The 17620-nt window shown below is 41.4% G+C and overlaps 1 protein-coding gene and 1 pseudogene across 3 annotated transcripts in view; one reads left to right on the top strand and one right to left on the bottom strand.

Annotated features, from left to right (window-relative positions):
- The window catches only part of NHSL1 (NHS like 1), a 123662-nt gene that overhangs the window by 47538 nt on the left and 58504 nt on the right, over positions 1-17620 (top strand). The window contains exon 1 of one of the 3 annotated variants that reach the window (XM_045188829.3): positions 16587-16938. The exons of the other annotated variants lie outside the window; for them this stretch is intronic. Coding sequence (XP_045044764.2) covers positions 16881-16938 — 58 coding nt within the window. The 5' untranslated portion in view covers positions 16587-16880. Of the gene's footprint in view, positions 1-16586; positions 16939-17620 lie in introns of those variants that run through there. 3 annotated transcript variants of the gene reach the window in all.
- Positions 7765-8811, bottom strand: LOC112297193 (geranylgeranyl pyrophosphate synthase-like; annotated as a pseudogene).

The raw sequence follows: 17620 nt of genomic DNA, 5'->3' as shown, positions 1-17620 counted from the left end.
ACTCTTCCAGCCCTGTCTCCCACCACCAGCCCTGCACAGCCCCTGTTGTCACCCCTTCAGGACAGCCGATGGTCTCAGGCAGGTTCAGCTGCAGGCAGTGATATAAGCAGAAGGGGATTTAACACAGGGTGTATGGGACTTACAGGATCATTGGAAAAGCTTGGGAAATAGGTCAAACTGAACTCCCAGGAACGACTCACAGAACACCCCCTCAGAACTAGCTCATCAAAGGAGCCGTTATCAATGCTGCAGTCAGCAAGCTGGCTCCTGGTTTTTGACTCCAAGACCACACGGCCTCAGCTGTGTACCGGACCAGCAAAATGCCATCCACCTACCCTGCCCATCACCCCCACGAGAGTAGGGACTGGACACAGACTTCAGTTACACTTCTACTGAAATGCCTCATCACTTAGACTCAGCAGCAGGAGTGTGGACTCAGGTCCTCAGCCAGGTTCACCAGGTGCACCAACTTGCAAATCAGAAAGCCCAGGGCTAAGGGAGTCTGGGAAATGTGGTTTCCAGCTAACAGCCACCCACACGCAGTGCGCTCTACAGGGCTGTTTGGGGCTGTGAGAGGCGATGTGAACCATCCGTGACACACGTGACTCAGTATTCCCAGTGCACAGATGACTTGTTCTCTTTTTTATGCCATTGCTGTTGCTCTTTTATCTAGTTGGAATGTGTTTCATATCCTTCTCCATCCAGCAAACGCTTTTTCAGCCATCAGGGTCCAGCTCACATGTCACCTCCTTCTTCATGTTTTGTCTGGTATTTCCTTCCAGCCCCCACTAGAGAGCACCCTCTATTTTAGAAAGTGTTTTATCATCAGTTGATTGTGTCTGCCTTCTTCCATCCAATGGCATTCCTTACAAGCAAGGAGTAGATTATTTATTCATTCACTTTGTCATTCAAACAACAAGCTTACTGGCGATTCCAAAGCCAATAAAGGCTGGGTTCCTGTCCTCAAGGAGTGAAGGTCCTAGTAGAGGAGACAGATAAACACAATTATGGGATGGATAAGCCACCATGGAGTGGATAGTCCACTCAGCTGGAGGGGGCGTGGGAGATGAAAAGGTCAAGGGAAGGCTTTCTAAGAGAAGGTTGTGTTCGTCTCAGTATCTTCAGTGCCTAGAGTAGTGCTTGGAATAGTGTCTTTCACAAACAAGTCAAGGCTGGAAATAAATGATTTTTTTGAATGAACTTTTTCCTCTAGTTAAAAGCTCTCTGCCAGTACTGTAATGCTTTAATAGTACTTAGTTTTTAATACCATCGAACAAAGCTAATTTCTCTAGAGCCCATTTTGTTTAAACTGTTTCTTTTCTTCCTGTAACTTATCCCTTCAATGATATTAATTGCATGCTTACTGTGTATCAGATCTGGTGCTCAGTCCCTAGACCCTGTGGATCCAGCAGGCCGAGGCCGTAGGTCTGTGGTCCAGATTGCATTTCTAGTGGGAGATACAGACACTAAACAAATAGCTACACGAACACAAGGGGCAGTCTGCGGAGGAAAAGTGCAGGTCTCGATGAGAGAAGCAGGGGAGGCATGAGAGGAGTCAGCAGGCCAGGGGAGGTTGGAATGCCTGAAGACCTGTAGTGATGGGAAGGGAGCAGGTCAAAAGCCATCTACAGGCTCTTCGGTCTCCCCCTCCCTCCCTTTTAATGTAACAACCACAAGTTCAGTCTGTCAACTGTTACTTCCCCCTTTGTCCACCAGCTCCTGTAATCGTTTGATTGCCAATACACTTATACTCAAGAAAATAAACTCAATTTCAACATACAGGGAAGCTTTTCCAAAAATCACTTGCATTCATGAGGTTGAAATAGCTATTACCTATGTGAAAATTTTTGCTTAGTATTTGCAAGTTATGTCTTAAGGAAAATTTTCGTAGAGGTTAGACAATTATGTCATCATAAGACAAATGCTTTTAAATTCTCTGGTCTTTCCCTCCCTCACCCATGTCATAAAGGTGGGTGCTAATCCCTTCTCTTTGAATGTGCCTGTCACGGTTATAGGATGTCCCGCTGTATCAAATTATGGAGCAACTGACCGTGTGGCCCCAAGGTTGGCACTGTGCAAAGCCAATGCGGGGATGTGGTGCTGGCCCTCCAGGGGCTTACAAAAATATCGAGGGGGGCTAGCCATGTGTAAGAGACACAAAGCATTAAGCCAAACAATTCCAAAACAACCATTTAAATTACCCTAAGAATGGATAATCGGTGACAGAACATGAATAGATTGGGGATACATACATTTTATTAGAAAAGCAGGAAGAAAATAAATTTCTTGTGGAGAGTGGAGGCGACTTTAGGGAAAGGCCATCTCGACAGGGCAGGCGGAGGGGAATTAGCTGATCCTTCTTTGATCACTGTGGGAATCTTCTGAGACCAGCCTGTCGCCATTTGCATGGACCTGAGAAGAATTTACAGGCCACCGAGGAAAGCACTTCTCCACCCTAGGACTTCCAAATAATGCTCTTTGCCACTGTGATGTTTTTAGGACATGCTACACATTTTACTTCTTTCTGAATGAAGCATTCACATTGCCATTCAACATGTCTAGTTGGGGGTGCATTTTAAGTCAAACTATACAAGAAGCTGTTTGTGGCATTCAGCAGCTGCAGAGAGAAGGGGCCGTTTGGGGGAAGGGAGGTGTTGGTGTTAAACACAATTGAAGTGAAGCTAGAAAGTTCAGAACATAGAGTTAGTCTTCGCTGTTGATGGGCAGTTGTGAGGATCCATGAGAGGAAGAGGGAGGTTCCTGGGTGAGGAAGTGAGTTTTCTCCTCCTTCAGCATGGGCTGAAATGAGCTCCCCATTGATGCTCTTGGATTTATTCTGATAATGAATGTAATATATTGTCTGGAGTCCGTGGCTGATTCCTCTCTCTGGTGGGGTGCAGTTGGTGAGTATTTCTCGTTAGAAAACAGTGCTAATAGTTAAGTTCTGGTTAGGTTAACGCTGATGGTGCATGAACATAAGACAGTAAGGCCAAGTGTAGATCTTTTAGGACTGCCCTTGATCGCCGCGATGTAAGCTTCAGGTTGCAAATGCAAATTGATTGTGGCAGCTTCATTTGAACTTGTTTTATCCATAATGATGAGGGGTGCCGCTCTTGAAGAGAGAAATGTTTCAGATAAGGTGCTAAAAATGAATCTAGCTGACTATCCCAAGTCTTGTTATAAAATTTGAGAGAGTTTTGAGAAAATTATTTGATTTTGTAGGAACCTATTGATTTTCTTTTTCTCCTCCAATATCTGACTTTTCTTTTTATTCTGTCTCAGGAAAACAATGATTGCCTATGTCTTCATTGTCGGTAAAATTCCTCTAGTGAATTCTCCCCCCTTCACCTTTTTTTCTGTAGTGAAAAAAGCAAAAATTTAACAAATAATGAAATATTGATGCCTGTCTTTACAATTCCAAGCTTCACATTTTTTTTTGCTGAATGTTAAAAATATCGTCAGGTATGTGAAGAATACAGCCGATCTCAATTCTTCCTAATTTTATTTTTTGCTAAGGTGTGAAGAATTCCCTTACTATTTTTTTGTTGTCTGTTTCAACCCCCCAAGATGCAGAAGGGGAGGAGCTAAGCATGTCAGTGTTACTCAGTGGCCAGCCATTACCTAGGATTGGCATTGTTGTTTTGGTCGCCCTTTGATTTTTCTCGGATTCTGTGAGCCTAATTACGTAGGCTCTGCGATTACCATGCCTCCCTTCCCTTCCAGCTGTGCCCCGGTTGTGTTGCCTTCTCATACCAGGAAATGCCACGAAGCATGGTTGCACCTGCCCTGTCAGTTCAGAAATCCACACTGTGAAGTCCTTGCTCTAGAAATACGGGGTTTCTAGAATTGAGCGATAGTGTACAATATGTCTCCATATAGTAATCAGTGTTTTTATTCTTGTTGCTTGTTCTCATTACTCGTTTACTTATTAAAAATCCCTTTATCTTTCTGAATTGTAGAAGAAAAATCAGTGAAAGAATATGAGAGACTGAGTTTACAGGAAGGTTTTATTAATTTCAAAAGTCTCCAACAGCCTGACTTTAACGGAAGTTCCGTCCTCTCTGGGCTAATTCTGAATATCATTTTAGGCCAGGCTGACCTTCCCAGGCTCCTGCTGTGGCACCTCCAGCAGGATGACAAAGCCTGGGCAGTGCTCCTCCTCGATAAGGAGCTAGGGTTCTCTGCTTGAAGAACGTGGCTGCCGTTTATTCATCTATTGAAAGCAATGTACAATTTTTTTTTGGAAAAAAACCCAAACCAACCACTAATCAGATAAATATGATCCTCGCCTACATCAACCTTTACCATTCCTAGAAAACCAAATAGAGTTGGCGACATTTAACTCTGAGTGTTGCTGTCAGTGCATCAGCAAACCAGAGCAGTCTGTCTTAATTTCTCTCATTATCATTTTGCATGAGAACCAGCTGGCCTCTTAACAAAAGCAAGGGCTCACCCCAGCTTATTAACTAGCGTTCGTGTTAGCCATATGTGAAACAATATAAGACAGCACAGGAGAGAGAAGCAGCAGCTAACAGTTCATGAGCTTGTTCTAAAGCTTACAAAATAATTAGCTCAAATGATCCTTTTCTCCAAATCCTTATACTCATGGATCATTATTTGGAAAGAACTTTGGTGATAATACATCTGATTTCCCTTTTGTCACTTCAAGTATTTTTCATATTTATGGACAGAGTCGTTTCAGAATCATCTGTCCAAATGAGAAACACTTTCCTTTGGATTCCTTTATTGAAAGATTTTACCTTTTGGTTGTAAGTTGATGGGAGCCTCTTTTTGCTTAGCCTAGTTATTCAGATACATGTAGCTGCCCCCTTATTGGTTCAAAAATATTTTATATAACTTAGGGGGTGCTTCCTTAATCTGAGCTTGGTTGAAGATACTAGGTAGTTTATGAATATTTATATATTTTTCTGAAGATATGAGATCAACTTTATGTAAATTGTGGCTCAGAGGGGCACAGAGGTTACAGCGCCTTTCTTTGGTGGGACAAGATGAGGACATTCTTTTGAGGCAAGACCATGAATGGCAGTGTGTTAAACCAGAGCCCTTTCTTCCAATCCCTTCTGTCTGGAGACCTCAGCAGGAACCATTCTCCAGAGCCAGTGTTTCATTGAGCATCCAGCGGCAGCTTCCTGTAGGTGGCGCCCTTCCACTTTATTTTCTCAGTTTTCCCTTGGTCGTCTAGATTAGGAAGTCTCCTTTGCTCTCCATTTTTTTTTTTTCTAAGTAAAAAATTCTCCTCAAGTATGGATTCCATGTAGGTTTTGTAACACAATCAGTCAAGCAGGTTTTTAATATTGTCCAATTTAAAAAGTACAAGAGAGCCCAGAATATAAAGCACTTTAGCTAATCACAAGACTCTCTTAAATTAGATTTCTAAGATCATCACATTATACTTTGGCTTTTCATTCTACAGTGAGATTTTTTTCCTCTTCCCTGAAGACTTTAGAAGACAGGTTGCATTAATTTTTTTTTATTTTCAAATTTTAAGTTTCATTTCCCTTTAAATTATTTTTATTATAAAAGGCTATAATTATGTTAAATTTAAATGGCACAGAAAATATATTTTTCAAGTGGTTGAACGTTATTCTCTTCTGCATGATGTGCTAGATTCTTAATATGCATTCAGAAAATGTGTTTTGAATACCAATTGAATTGAGAAAGGTAAAGTGGGTTAACTTTACAATTGAACTAATTGATATGTAGCTCTACTCATATACATTATTTCTCTACTGAAATGAGCCTTTATACACCCAATAAAGGCTAAGTGGAATGAAGTAGATGAATCAGTACTGCTTAGGTGGATGGATTAGGGCTCTACAACATACTATGAAGAATAACAAGTTCAAGTGTAAGAGGCTTATAGTTAATGAAATTCATTCTCTTTCTGCAAAGCAGATATAGTTCACTTTTGAGGAAGTTGTCCTTGCAGTAAAAATGACATGTACTTTTGGGGGGAAAAAAAAGAGTTCCTGCAGCTGTGTCAAGGAATGCTGCTAAAGGAAGTTCAACATTTGACTTACCACTTGAAAAACGAGTAGAGGCATGCCAAGTGGACATCAGGGATCAAGTGCAAAGGCTTGGAGGCAGGAATGAGTGTGGACAGTTGGAACCCTCACCCCACCAACCCTCTCCCAGTGAAGGCAGAGGTAGCATTGTGTATTAAAAACTTGAGCACAAGATAAATTAGCTCAGATGTTGGGTAACTCAGTGATCTATTGCAAGTCACTTACTCTGTAAAATAAAAGGAGTGGATTTGGCACTCCTTACTATTTTTCAGCTCTAACTTTTAGGAACCTATGAAATCTCCCCTTTCCAACTTGTCCTTACTGTATCCCTACTCACCATTATGTCCAGCATCAGGGTGCATTTTCACAGAGCTCTCCCCTGTCTGGCCCACCTTATATCCATCATCTCCGGAGAGTCTCTGGGCTGTCACATTGTCTGCATTCAGGACAGTGCATCCCTCCAAACCTGGAGGCAGGGTGGGACTTCGAACGCTGTGTCAGCTGGCCTCCGTTGTGTTTTGCACTTTTGATTGGGGTTTGTCTTTTTCATAGTGTGTTTTCTGTCTGCCTCACCTTTCATTTGTTCAGTGCTTGTCACATGAATATTGTGACTTGACTCACTACAGTGATAGCAGATGCTTTGAAATTGACCAGAGCAGATGGTAGCAATGGTTTTTGATTAAATTATTAACTAGGATCCACAGCAGAAGCCTTTAGCGTCAACATATGCAGTTACGGGTGTTTCCTAGCATCAGAATTAACTGGGAGAGTGGGTGTCAGATCGAGTTTCTTCTAAAGAATTGATGCACATGATCATCTCTTAAGGTTTCCCTTTCTACCCCCCACTTCCCCCACTAGATATTGAAGAGAGCGATTTCCATATCACTTGCTTTCAGTATGACATATGATTCATCATTAAAGATTAATTCAGAAGCAAAAGAAAGGTCATTATACTGATGAACTTCTAGAATATGGGTGATTTTCAATGAACTTTTGTGAAATAACATGATTAATGGGTCAGTGAAAGTAATTCTTCAGCATGTGTTGCGAGACATGTTTTCATTCATTAAACCCCATGTGTGTGATTTTAAACTTCATGATGCAGTTACAAAAAGAGTAAGGTGACACCTATACATTCGGATTGCCCCACTTGTCCAAAAAAAAGGCTTTTCTTTACACCTGGCTTATTCACAACTAGGATCCCATCCACAATCTTTAAATCTCTTTTAATTTGGCACATTTCTATTATTATTATTGTTATTATTATTATTATTATTATTATTATTAAACTTATTGCAGAGGCCAGACCAGCAAAATGTTTCCCTTTTAGTTTGGTTGCTTTTTGTTTTTTTTTCTCTACCTCTTGTATTCTCTGTAAACTGGAAAATTTTAACGTCTCAAGAATGTTTAGCTTGACTTTACCATAGGTGATGTTTATTCTTGGTATTCCATCACATCAGGGGCCCGCAATACCGATTGTCCCATAGTGTCTGCTGGGTTAGGGAGAGGGCAGGCTGGTCCTTCCACTGAGCTATCGCTCTAATGTTCATTCCTTTTATATTCATTTCTTCCCAGCTAACTGGGAAGTAAATTAAAAAGAAGTAGAACCCTTATTTTATTTTTATTTATTTTTTTTCCGGGGCTGAATTCTTTATTGGCAGAATCAATCGAACATTTGCGGCAGAGGAGACCACAAAGACCCAACACAGCACGCCTACTAAAGACATTCAAGTCAGACCTACTGAACGTGACTCCTCTTGACTGCCAATTCCATACAGTGGTCACCTGTCCACTCAGCTTTTGGAGTCAAACAACTTGCTCCAAATTTTTTAAATGATAGGCTAAAAGACAAACTAATCAATTGAAATAAGCTACTAGGCCTAATCAAGAATAGCTTAATATATTTCATTTTCTTGAACATTTTACTTAAGTGCTTTACTAGAGCTACCAGCTCAGGGTTCCCACCAAGTTCATCAGTTTGTTTATAGGCTTTACATTCAAGCTCTTTAAGAGTATTCTGAGTGTGTTCAAAAGAACCTACATTCTCAAGATAATGTACACAGTATTTTTTAATATCTATGTTTTCGGTTCTCTAGCACAAGATATTCTGCACCTGCGTGCTTTCAGGCCTCAACCAAACAGCATGAATAGTAGGGAATGAGAACTTTCCCTCTGTTAGATGATCACAAAAGCTTTTTTTTTCAGTATATTCTTTCGAGTGTAGATTAGCATAATCATCCCTAATTTGGAAAAAGAGCCCAGGTGTATCAAGGATTGGCTTTAAATCTTCTTTGTAATCAGAGAACAACTGCTTGAGACCCACTGCTAACCAAAGAGTCCGCCTGTTTTCTGCAGCACCATAGCTTTATGTTCTTCAGTGGGACAAGTGTAGTTATCCCTCCAATAGATATCTAGGCCTTGGCCCTGGTGGAATTCCGAAAGCTGGCAGGTGAAAAGCTTTACTGCATCTGGGTGGTCGAGGGTTAAGACTTTCTCTAGGCCAAGAAAATATACGTAATTGGCAGAATTGATGACAGATGGGATTCCATAGATGCTGTGAGCCACAGGAAAGCCACGTCGGAGTTTTGAATTGTCTTCAACATCATCAATGAGTAAACTGGCATTATGCAACATTTCTGTCACTTTGATGATAATCTAGCTAGTCTTCTGGGACTTTTAGCCAATGATTAAATGCCTGTGGAAGTCTGGATCTCACTTGTTTAGCTGGTAATTGAAGCAACTACTTGTATGGTTCTAGAAGAACCCTTTGGACTTTTTTCTTGAGTCTTTTTCTTGAGTCTTTTGAAGACTCAAGAACCTTTTTTCTTGAGTCTTCTCCATTGTTTCTGAATTTCAAAGCTAATGGTTCAATGCTGAGATCACAGCTTTCGTGGTGCCGCTCCTGCTCCAGGAGTAGAAGTACCAAGCATCAACTTCCCACTTTATAGTTCAAACCGAGGCTCCTCCTGAACCTAGAGAACCCCTCCCTCTATTTCATCACTCAACTCTCTGTCCTCCTCAGCCACCAGCACCACCGCATTACTCTGTGCAAGTGAAGTAGAAGTTTTAAATGCTTAGGATCTTAGCTGAGAGATGAATAGTAGTAATTTGTTATAAAAATGCCTGATGTGAAAAATGAGATTGATTCTTCAGTCATGAGTGACCAACTCATCTTTTGGTTTGTTTCTAATTAATTAAATGCCAAACAGCAATAACCTATAGTCAATTCCATTTGTCTTGAATAATATGAAGTATATTTTTTCATACATTGTGTCAAATTGTTAAGGCTGTTTTTTAATACTGTAAATTACAATTGTATTAACAAATGAATTTTACTGTATTTTTTTTAGAAATTTTTAGAAAGATTTTATTTATTTCTAGAGATGGGAAGGGAGGGAAACATCAATGTGTGGTTCCTGCTCACAAGCCCCCTACTGGGGACCTGGTCCACAACCCAGGCACATGCCCTAGACCAGGAATCCAAATGGCGACCCTTTGATTCCCAGGCTGGCACTCAACCACTGAGCCACACCAGCCAGGGCAACTATAGATTTTTTAAAAATTTCTTAATCATGAAATTCTGTCTATCTGAAGTTCAACTTTATCTAGGCATCCTGTGTTTTATCTGGCAGCCCTGTTTTAAAAATTTACTCTTATTTACACATTTATGGATTATATTAATTCATCTGCTTATATTATTGGCTTGCTTTGTAGCTTCAATGATGTTGTTATTTTGATAGGTATTATTGACTATATAATTTCTCTCAATGTGAAAGTGTTTATAAAAACATGAAACATAAACTTTTCCTCTGAAAGTTAGTTATAGGAAGACTTTGTTCCTTAATAAATAGAGGATAAGCCTAAATTATCTATAAGCTTATCTATTACTGAATCATTATTACAAGTTTTTATTAAGTAGATTATGTTGCTAGTTAATTTTTAGAAATTCATACTTAAGTTAGTTAAGTGTGTATGTTTTATAAGACCAGGGGCTTCTATTGGATACTTTCTGCTGTGATGTTTTCCAAAGCTCCAATGAGCCTGAAAAGCACAGGAAACAATGGGTGATTGTGGATTTACAAATTATATTTCAAGTATTTTAACCATGCATAAAAATAATGAGTATACCTAAATTAACTTAGTGATGTACAACCTTGTATTTCAGATGTTAAGCACTATTTATAGATAAGGTTGGACTGAGAATTTTCTATTTTTGAAGTTAAAAGTCCTTTGAGAAGTGCTTAAAATTATCATTTAGAGACCAGAAAAGAGCTCTGTTATGTCTGATTGTTATTATCCTTTCCTCCTCTTCCAACTTAGAAGACCGCAGTGACCTTTATTGATGATATATTCCATTTTCAGTTGAGCAAGGGTTTGATCTTGTGCAGGTCAAATGTCTGTATGTATTATATGCTTTCTTTCTGCCTATAACTGTGTACAGTATTTGAAAGTGTTCCTTTTTAGTAAACACTGTTTAGCAAAGTTTGTGAAGATTTTTGGACTCAAAGACTTAATACCCTAGCTGCATTTAATGCACCTAGGAAGGCCGGGCTTCGGTGTAAATGGGCATGGGAAAGCGGGGAGGGTTCCAGGGGGATGGAACCCTCATCTAAGAGTCCTGGGAGCCCGAGACAGCTCTGTTCTTATGGAGGTTTTAGGTCTAAACGTGTCATCTTTAGTTTCTAATAATAACAACACTGACTATATTTTACGTTTGTATAACAGATGAGCCCTGAATGGTAACAGTCATTTATAAGTTGGTGGGGTTTTACTTTTTAGACAGTTATACCTTAAATATATAATGGCTCCTGAACTGCAAACTGCTAAATGCAGGCTGATAAGACCAAAGGAGTTGTAATAAGTAACCCTAAATGGGAATTGGTTTTGACCTCACCGGTAGCGTGGGTTGCTGGGCCGTCCCCCAGTTTCTCTCCTGGCCCCATCAGGCCATTCAAATGCACATGCGTATCATGCAACACTGGTTTCCGGTTTTTGTCTTTAAATACAACACTGGCCCTACAGCTTTCCTTCTTAAACTCCTTTGCTGAGTCCCTAGCCCACCAACGAAAATCCACCCCCTCATCAAGCAGGGCCTCCAGGGTCTGGCCCCTGCTTCTCTCTCTACCTCCTGCACCACCCTTGCCCCACACCACCCTCCTGTAAGCTTCCATAGAAGCTTTCGCAGGCTTCTACCTCTGTGTGTCCTGTGACTGTGCTTTCCCTGAGTCCTCTCTTCTCTTCCGCTAACAGCTGTTTGCTTTCTAAATGAGGTGGTGCCCTTTGTCATCCTCCCCTTTCAGAGCCTGGTCTTATCTCTCTCCCCACGCTTGGTCATTACTTTATTGTGTTTGTCTGTTTGGGTGTGTCGTCCTCACTGGACTGTGGAACCTTCCCAAGGTCAGAGATCGGGTTGGATTTACTTTTAACCAGATGCCTAACACAAGCCAGCTAATAAGTGCTCAATGTAAAACCGCTGAGTGGCTGAACATAAATGCATAAGTTCAGTCCAACTTTTTAAAATATGTATTACTTCACAAAGTATTCCTATGCCTCTTTGCTGGTATATTATATACTTACTCCTGGGAAGTAATCAGATAACTGTAGAAATAACCAGATGATTCCTAGAAGAAAAAAATTAGAATTTGGTTAGAAATAAGATTTCACTTAGGGAAAGATTAAGTAAAAATGTTGGAACGTTATGAATAAAGATGCCAATATTTATACAATAGCAGTGGTAATAGAATTTCAAAACCCTGGACCAGAGCATGTTTTTCTTTGTAATATTTAGAGAACTATGATGCACTTTAAATATCTTTAGTATGGTACTTGTGTTTTTAAAGGACTTCTGTGCGAGACACACCGCCTTGGATGTACTTGCTAGAGGTGTCTTTTCGAAGCCCAGCGCCCAGGAAAGGGAGGGCTGGGCGCCCAGTTCCCGTCGTAGCTGTGGATCCCAGTTTTCTTACTTCGAGCCGGAAAGGAAATCTACCTGTCTGGTTCCCTGAGAAACGGACCATTGCCCTCACAGAAATGGGAATGTTCTTGATAAGCAGGTGGGGTTTGGGGGAAGCAGATGGGTTTAAACTAGACATCCGGTTTGAGATAGTGTGAATATGAGGAGAGGCTGGCAGTACGGAACTGAGAGACAGACAAATAATGGACAACAGGTGGAGGTGAAGGTTGAGCAGGGGGTTTAAACGGCAGAAGCATCATCCATGGATCAGTGGTCTTTTCCTGTAAAGGCCCCAATCAGCGATTTTCAACCTTGTTCATCTCACGGCACACACGAACTAATTGCTAAAATTCTGCAGCACACCAAACATATGTTATATCTTTTGCCTATCTGACAAAAAATAGGTATAATTTTGATTCATTCACACCAGTGGCTATTGTTGTGTTGGCTGTTGTCATTTTTCATTTGACAGTCTAAGGGAAAAGAGGTCAGTGCCCTGACTAAATAGTCACGTATTACATGTTTTAAGAATTCTTGTGGCACACGGGTTGAAGAATCGCTTGTCTAGGTAGTCACTGTTGCTCGCTTTAAAGGCCAGACCGTCTCAGCTCTCCGTTGCGTCCAGTCTGAGAGCTGCCGAGACGTTAGACAGACAAATGGGCGCATGACACTGCATCACAACTGTACTGCTGGACACTGAAACCTGGATTTCATACCACCTTCATGTCAGGAAATGCTCTTCTCTTTTAGTTTTTTACCCCAGCATTGACGGATAGGCCAAGGGCTGTGATTCGCAGACTCCTGACTTACACCAGCAAAGTCGTTGAGGCTTCAAGGGGTAAATAAGTACATAGCATAGGACACAGTTTTAAGGACTGACTCTTTGAAGTTGTTAAGAGTTCATCAGAATCCAGAGAAGGAGCAATCAAATGTAGGAAAGGAACTACACAGTTGGCCTGGGCATAGGGGTGCTGAGCCCCGTGCAGTCAAAAATTCACTTTTGACTCCCCCAAAAGTTAACTAGCTACCAGTAGCCTGTTGACCAGAAGCCTTACCAATAACACGACTAATCAATAAACACAGATTTTTATTTACTATGTAGTATATATACTGTATTCTTCCAGTAAAGTAAGCTAGAGAAAAGAAAACATTAAGAAAACGAAAGGGAAAACACATTTACAGTACTTACTGTAAAAAACCTGCGTAAATATGTGGACCTGTGGGGCTTAAACTGTGCTGTTCCGTGGTCAATGGAGTGTGCTTCGGGGGGAGAGGAGGGGGGCCCACGCCCTGGGTCATCCTCAGAGTGCGATTCAAAAGATAAATAGAAGCATGAGGAGAGGGGAAAAGACCATCGGTACTAGTTAGTTCCCTGGTGACCACTGAGAGGTTTTTTTTTAAAATAATAATTAGAGATAGAATTTTAGGCTGTTGAAGAAAAGTGGTACCGAGTGCATGAACGTGGCAGTGGCAGCTTGGGAGCTGCCCTTGGTGGAGCTGGCAGTGTGGCTGGGAGACAAGTCGAAGGACAGCTGAGGCCTGTGTGGTGTGGCCTTCTATCTGGTAAAGCACAGCTGACCCTGGTGAAGCTGAGGCCTGCTTAGCTGTCTCTTAAGACTTTATTCATCTAATAAATACTTACACGTGCTTGCCACATACCAGGTACAGTTCTAATGACTGTAGCAATACTAACTTTCAGTTCTTATGATAACCTTCCTGTATAGCTACTGTTATTTACCTCCATTTTACAGATGAGAAAGCCAAGGGACGGAGAGGGCACGCTGGGCAGGTGGCGCCCACTCCTGCGCTGAGCTGTTGCGTTTCCAGGTGTGCAGCATTAGAACTTTCGCTTAACTGCATCTGCTGTTACAGGCCAGCACTGGAGTAGGGAGCCCCACGGATGTAAATGTTCTCTGCCGAAAGGATAACATGTGCAGCATTAGAACTTTTGTTTAACTGTATCTGCTGTTACAGGGCCAGCACTGGAGTAGGGAGCACTGTGGATGTAAATGTTCTCTACCAAAAGGATAACGTGTGCGGCATTAGAACTTTTGTTTAACTGTATCTGCTGTTACAGGGCCAGCACTGGAATAGGGAGCACCGCGGATGTGAATGTTCTCTGCTGAAAGTATACATTGAGCAGTTAAAAATTACTAGACATTTCCATAAAAATGTGGCTCGTCAATAAACCAGGACATCAAGGCAAGGCAAATTATAAGATGAAAGCAGTTCCCTGTTCTCATGCCTATATGCAAGATATGAAGAGGTGATAAAATTATTGGGGAAATTTTTACGATTAATAAGCTCTTTGAAAACACAGCATAGTATGTAACACAACCAAAATCCTAATATGTTTGGTTGCTACCTGAAGATCTGGACTGAGGGAGCTGGAATAGTGCATGGAGGATGGAGAGCCTGCGATGCTGGGGTGGTCGCCTGCTTGCGACCCCTGGGCTCTCCACCGAGCAGTGTTTAACCAAATAGCGGTGCTGTCTTTACAGAACTGTGGCCCCTGAATGTCAAGCTTAATGTTGAGTGGGAAGGGAGAGTGCTCCACACGTGACTCTGACTACTGTTCATCTTCGGAGAGTGCTTCTCTCACTAGTCCTGGTGGGTGGGGAAAGCCTCATTACCCAGCGAACAGATTTGTGTTTTATTTCCATTGCTTCCTCAAACTTTTTACCCAAAGCTCACCTTTTCAGGGAGGTCTACCCTGATGCCTATTTCATACCGCAGCCTGGCCACCTGCTCGTCCCCAGAACTCCTTTCATCCTATTCAACTTTTTCTTTTGTCCATTGCACTTGCCAGTGCACCATGTAATTGTAGTTTTTGGCCAGATAATGCAAGCTCCATGAGGGCAGGGACCGCTCTGATGTGTCCCAGATGAGTGGCACTTAGTACGTGCTCAACATTTATCTTTTTAATGACTGGATCAGTGTTTGGATGCCATTGTTGTATACATGAAAAGCTACTACTAAGTGGGGGGTGGGGTTGGGGGTACAGGGATTGAGCAAAAAGGAAAACGGACTCATGGACTTGGACAACAGCGTGGTGATTGCTGGAGGGGGAGGGGGTATAAGGGGACTAAATGGTAATGGAAAAAATATACACTACAAAAAACAAGCTACATGCCGTTTTCAGTTGCAAGTATGCAGCCCATGGATGGGAATAGGAGTGCTCCTGTCCAGAACACGCTACTGCCTGCCTCGAGCGCGGTGAGGGTTCCAGGCAGCTCTTGCAGCGGAGTGAGGTCACTGTTGCTTATAAATTTGTTTTCCTAAGGGGAACTTTGCTCGCTAATTTAAGGCAGCTATATAATTTAACTTGTAGTTTCCGTTGTTTCTTATTTGCCATCTGGCCATCTGATTACTTTTAAGTAAAGCTACATATAGGATGAAAGAATACAAATTGGAAATCTGTAATAATATGTATGGTAATATGATGTGGTTTTTTTGTTTGCTCTTCTTTTGTTATTCAAAATTTAAGATTAAGGGGAGAGGAGGAATCATTCCAAAACTTTCCCTAGAGGGAGCCCCTTATATAAATTTTATTCTTTGACTAAGAGCTTTTGTTATAAACTAAACGTTTTGAGTTAGTGGATTATTACATTTTTCCATTCAGTTGTAAGTCTGGCCCAAAGCTATGAAATAAGAGGTTGTCTAACGTCGTTCAGAAAGTGTTTTGCCATGAAGTGGAATTGGGGGAAGAAGTGAGGAGCATTATTCTCCTTTGTTTTTATAACATTTCCCGATCTGTGTTCTTTTTCCTTTTTGTTCCTGTTCCTTTACCCAAGAATATATTTTTCTAGCGCCTGCTTATACCCCATTTCTGATTCTTCTCTCTCTGTTTCCTCAGTTCTCTGAGGTTAATTGCTAGTGGACAAAAGAACCAGTACAGAGGAACACAAATAATGTTTGAAATTACTCCTCTTCTTCCTCATTGGGGAGGGTGTGTGTGTGTGTGTGTGTGTATAATTTATTTAGCCAGGTGCTTAGATGATAATTAAATTTAAAATACCTATTTAAATGATTAGGATGCTTCATCTAATTTCTCCTTTGGAGTGGGTGAGTTGGGGTTTTGCTGGGAGGAGAGAATTGCAACAGCTAGGTGCAAATAAAATCAAACTTTGGAATAATTACAATGCTGATTCTCAATCACTGGCTAAAAAAAAAAACTGGGTGAGAAGACTGGGTGTACTAATTTGCACAAAAATGCAACCAAGTCATCACTTACAGCTCTGTGGAGATTCTATTGTAAAGTTTTCCTGCTTGTAACCGCTCCTTTAGTGCGGGAGGCAGAGCCTGGGGGCGTGGTCAGGGAAACAAAAGTTGGGCTCTTTTCCCCCCTAAATCACTTCCAAAGCCTGAATTAACTGGAGAGTCAAAGAATCAACACAGACTTGCTCTAAGACTTGTTGGCTCCAGTAAAAAGATGTGGACATTCATCGTGACCTACTGAAAATGGGGAGCGCATTTGCTTCACCTTGACCTCCGTAGAGGAAAACCTGCACTAGTTTGTGGACTACAGAGCGGAGACACTTCTGATCTGTTGGAGAGAAAACTGAACAAACGAGCCCCGAGGCAGAAAGACTGAGGTAGCTATCATGCAAATAAGAACGGTGATTGGCTTTCTCTTTCTGCACCCGTTGTCACTGGCGGCTCTCAGCCTTAAAGATTAGGTTTCAGTGGGAGATTTTCAGGTTCAAGGACTGTTAATGGTTTGTAACTGCCTGACAATAAGCTCAGCCTCCAAGTTACATCAGCCTGGGCAGATGTCTAATGACTGGAGAACAGAGCAAGAAGTTAGAATCTGGAGCAGAAGGATGCAGCTTGCCACCTGCCCGCTGGACTGAGCTTTGAATGTGATTTAAATTTCTAAGCCCTGTGTAGGCATCCTGGAAATGGTGGTCTTCATTAATGCAAAGCTCAAGTCTTTAATAAAACTTTTTAAGAAGAAAAGTAAGTAGTTTCTTTTCTCCCCGCTGTGTATGTATGTGTGTGTTTTATGTACTAGTTCATCCTTGTGAGGGGCAGAACGAGAGTGCGAAACAGCATAACTAACACAAGTTAAACTCCATTCTCTACCAGGTTGTTCAAATACCTCTGACTTTTGTGACTTTGGGGCAGAATTATGTGATCTCAGCATGCCTTATTTATTTATGGTTCAGATTTCAGGTGAATTTACTCCTTCCATGCTTCTCAAAAGAAGCCTTTTGAAGAAAGGGAAGGGAGGAACCTTGTATTTACTTTATGTCCACCCTGATGTATGGTGTTTTGATTTTTTGGCTTACTGTGCAGGGACCCTCTGTGCACGGTGTCACATATTTGCGGTGGAGATGACCCTCTAACCCCCCCGGGCACTCTCTGTTTTGTATTTTAGGGCTGGAGGACATATTCTGTCTGGACTGATCCGTCATTGTAAAGTGCATAGCTTTTGTGGTGGCTTCATTGTGTACTTACCACTGGTTTAAATTTCTTTTATCTAGGTGCTTCTTCATTCCCTGGAAAAGTATAATTTTTACAAATACGTGGTTTATTTTTACATAGTTATTGGTCTGTCTTTATGTAGTTTGGGGACCAGTGATTTAAACTGGATAAATGTGCATGGGTAGGAGCCATTGGTAAGAGGCACTTAGGAGAA

The sequence above is a fragment of the Desmodus rotundus genome, chromosome 11 (assembly GCF_022682495.2).
Source record: "Desmodus rotundus isolate HL8 chromosome 11, HLdesRot8A.1, whole genome shotgun sequence".
NCBI lineage: Eukaryota > Metazoa > Chordata > Mammalia > Chiroptera > Phyllostomidae > Desmodus > Desmodus rotundus.
This window is presented reverse-complemented; position numbering and strand designations above follow the sequence as displayed.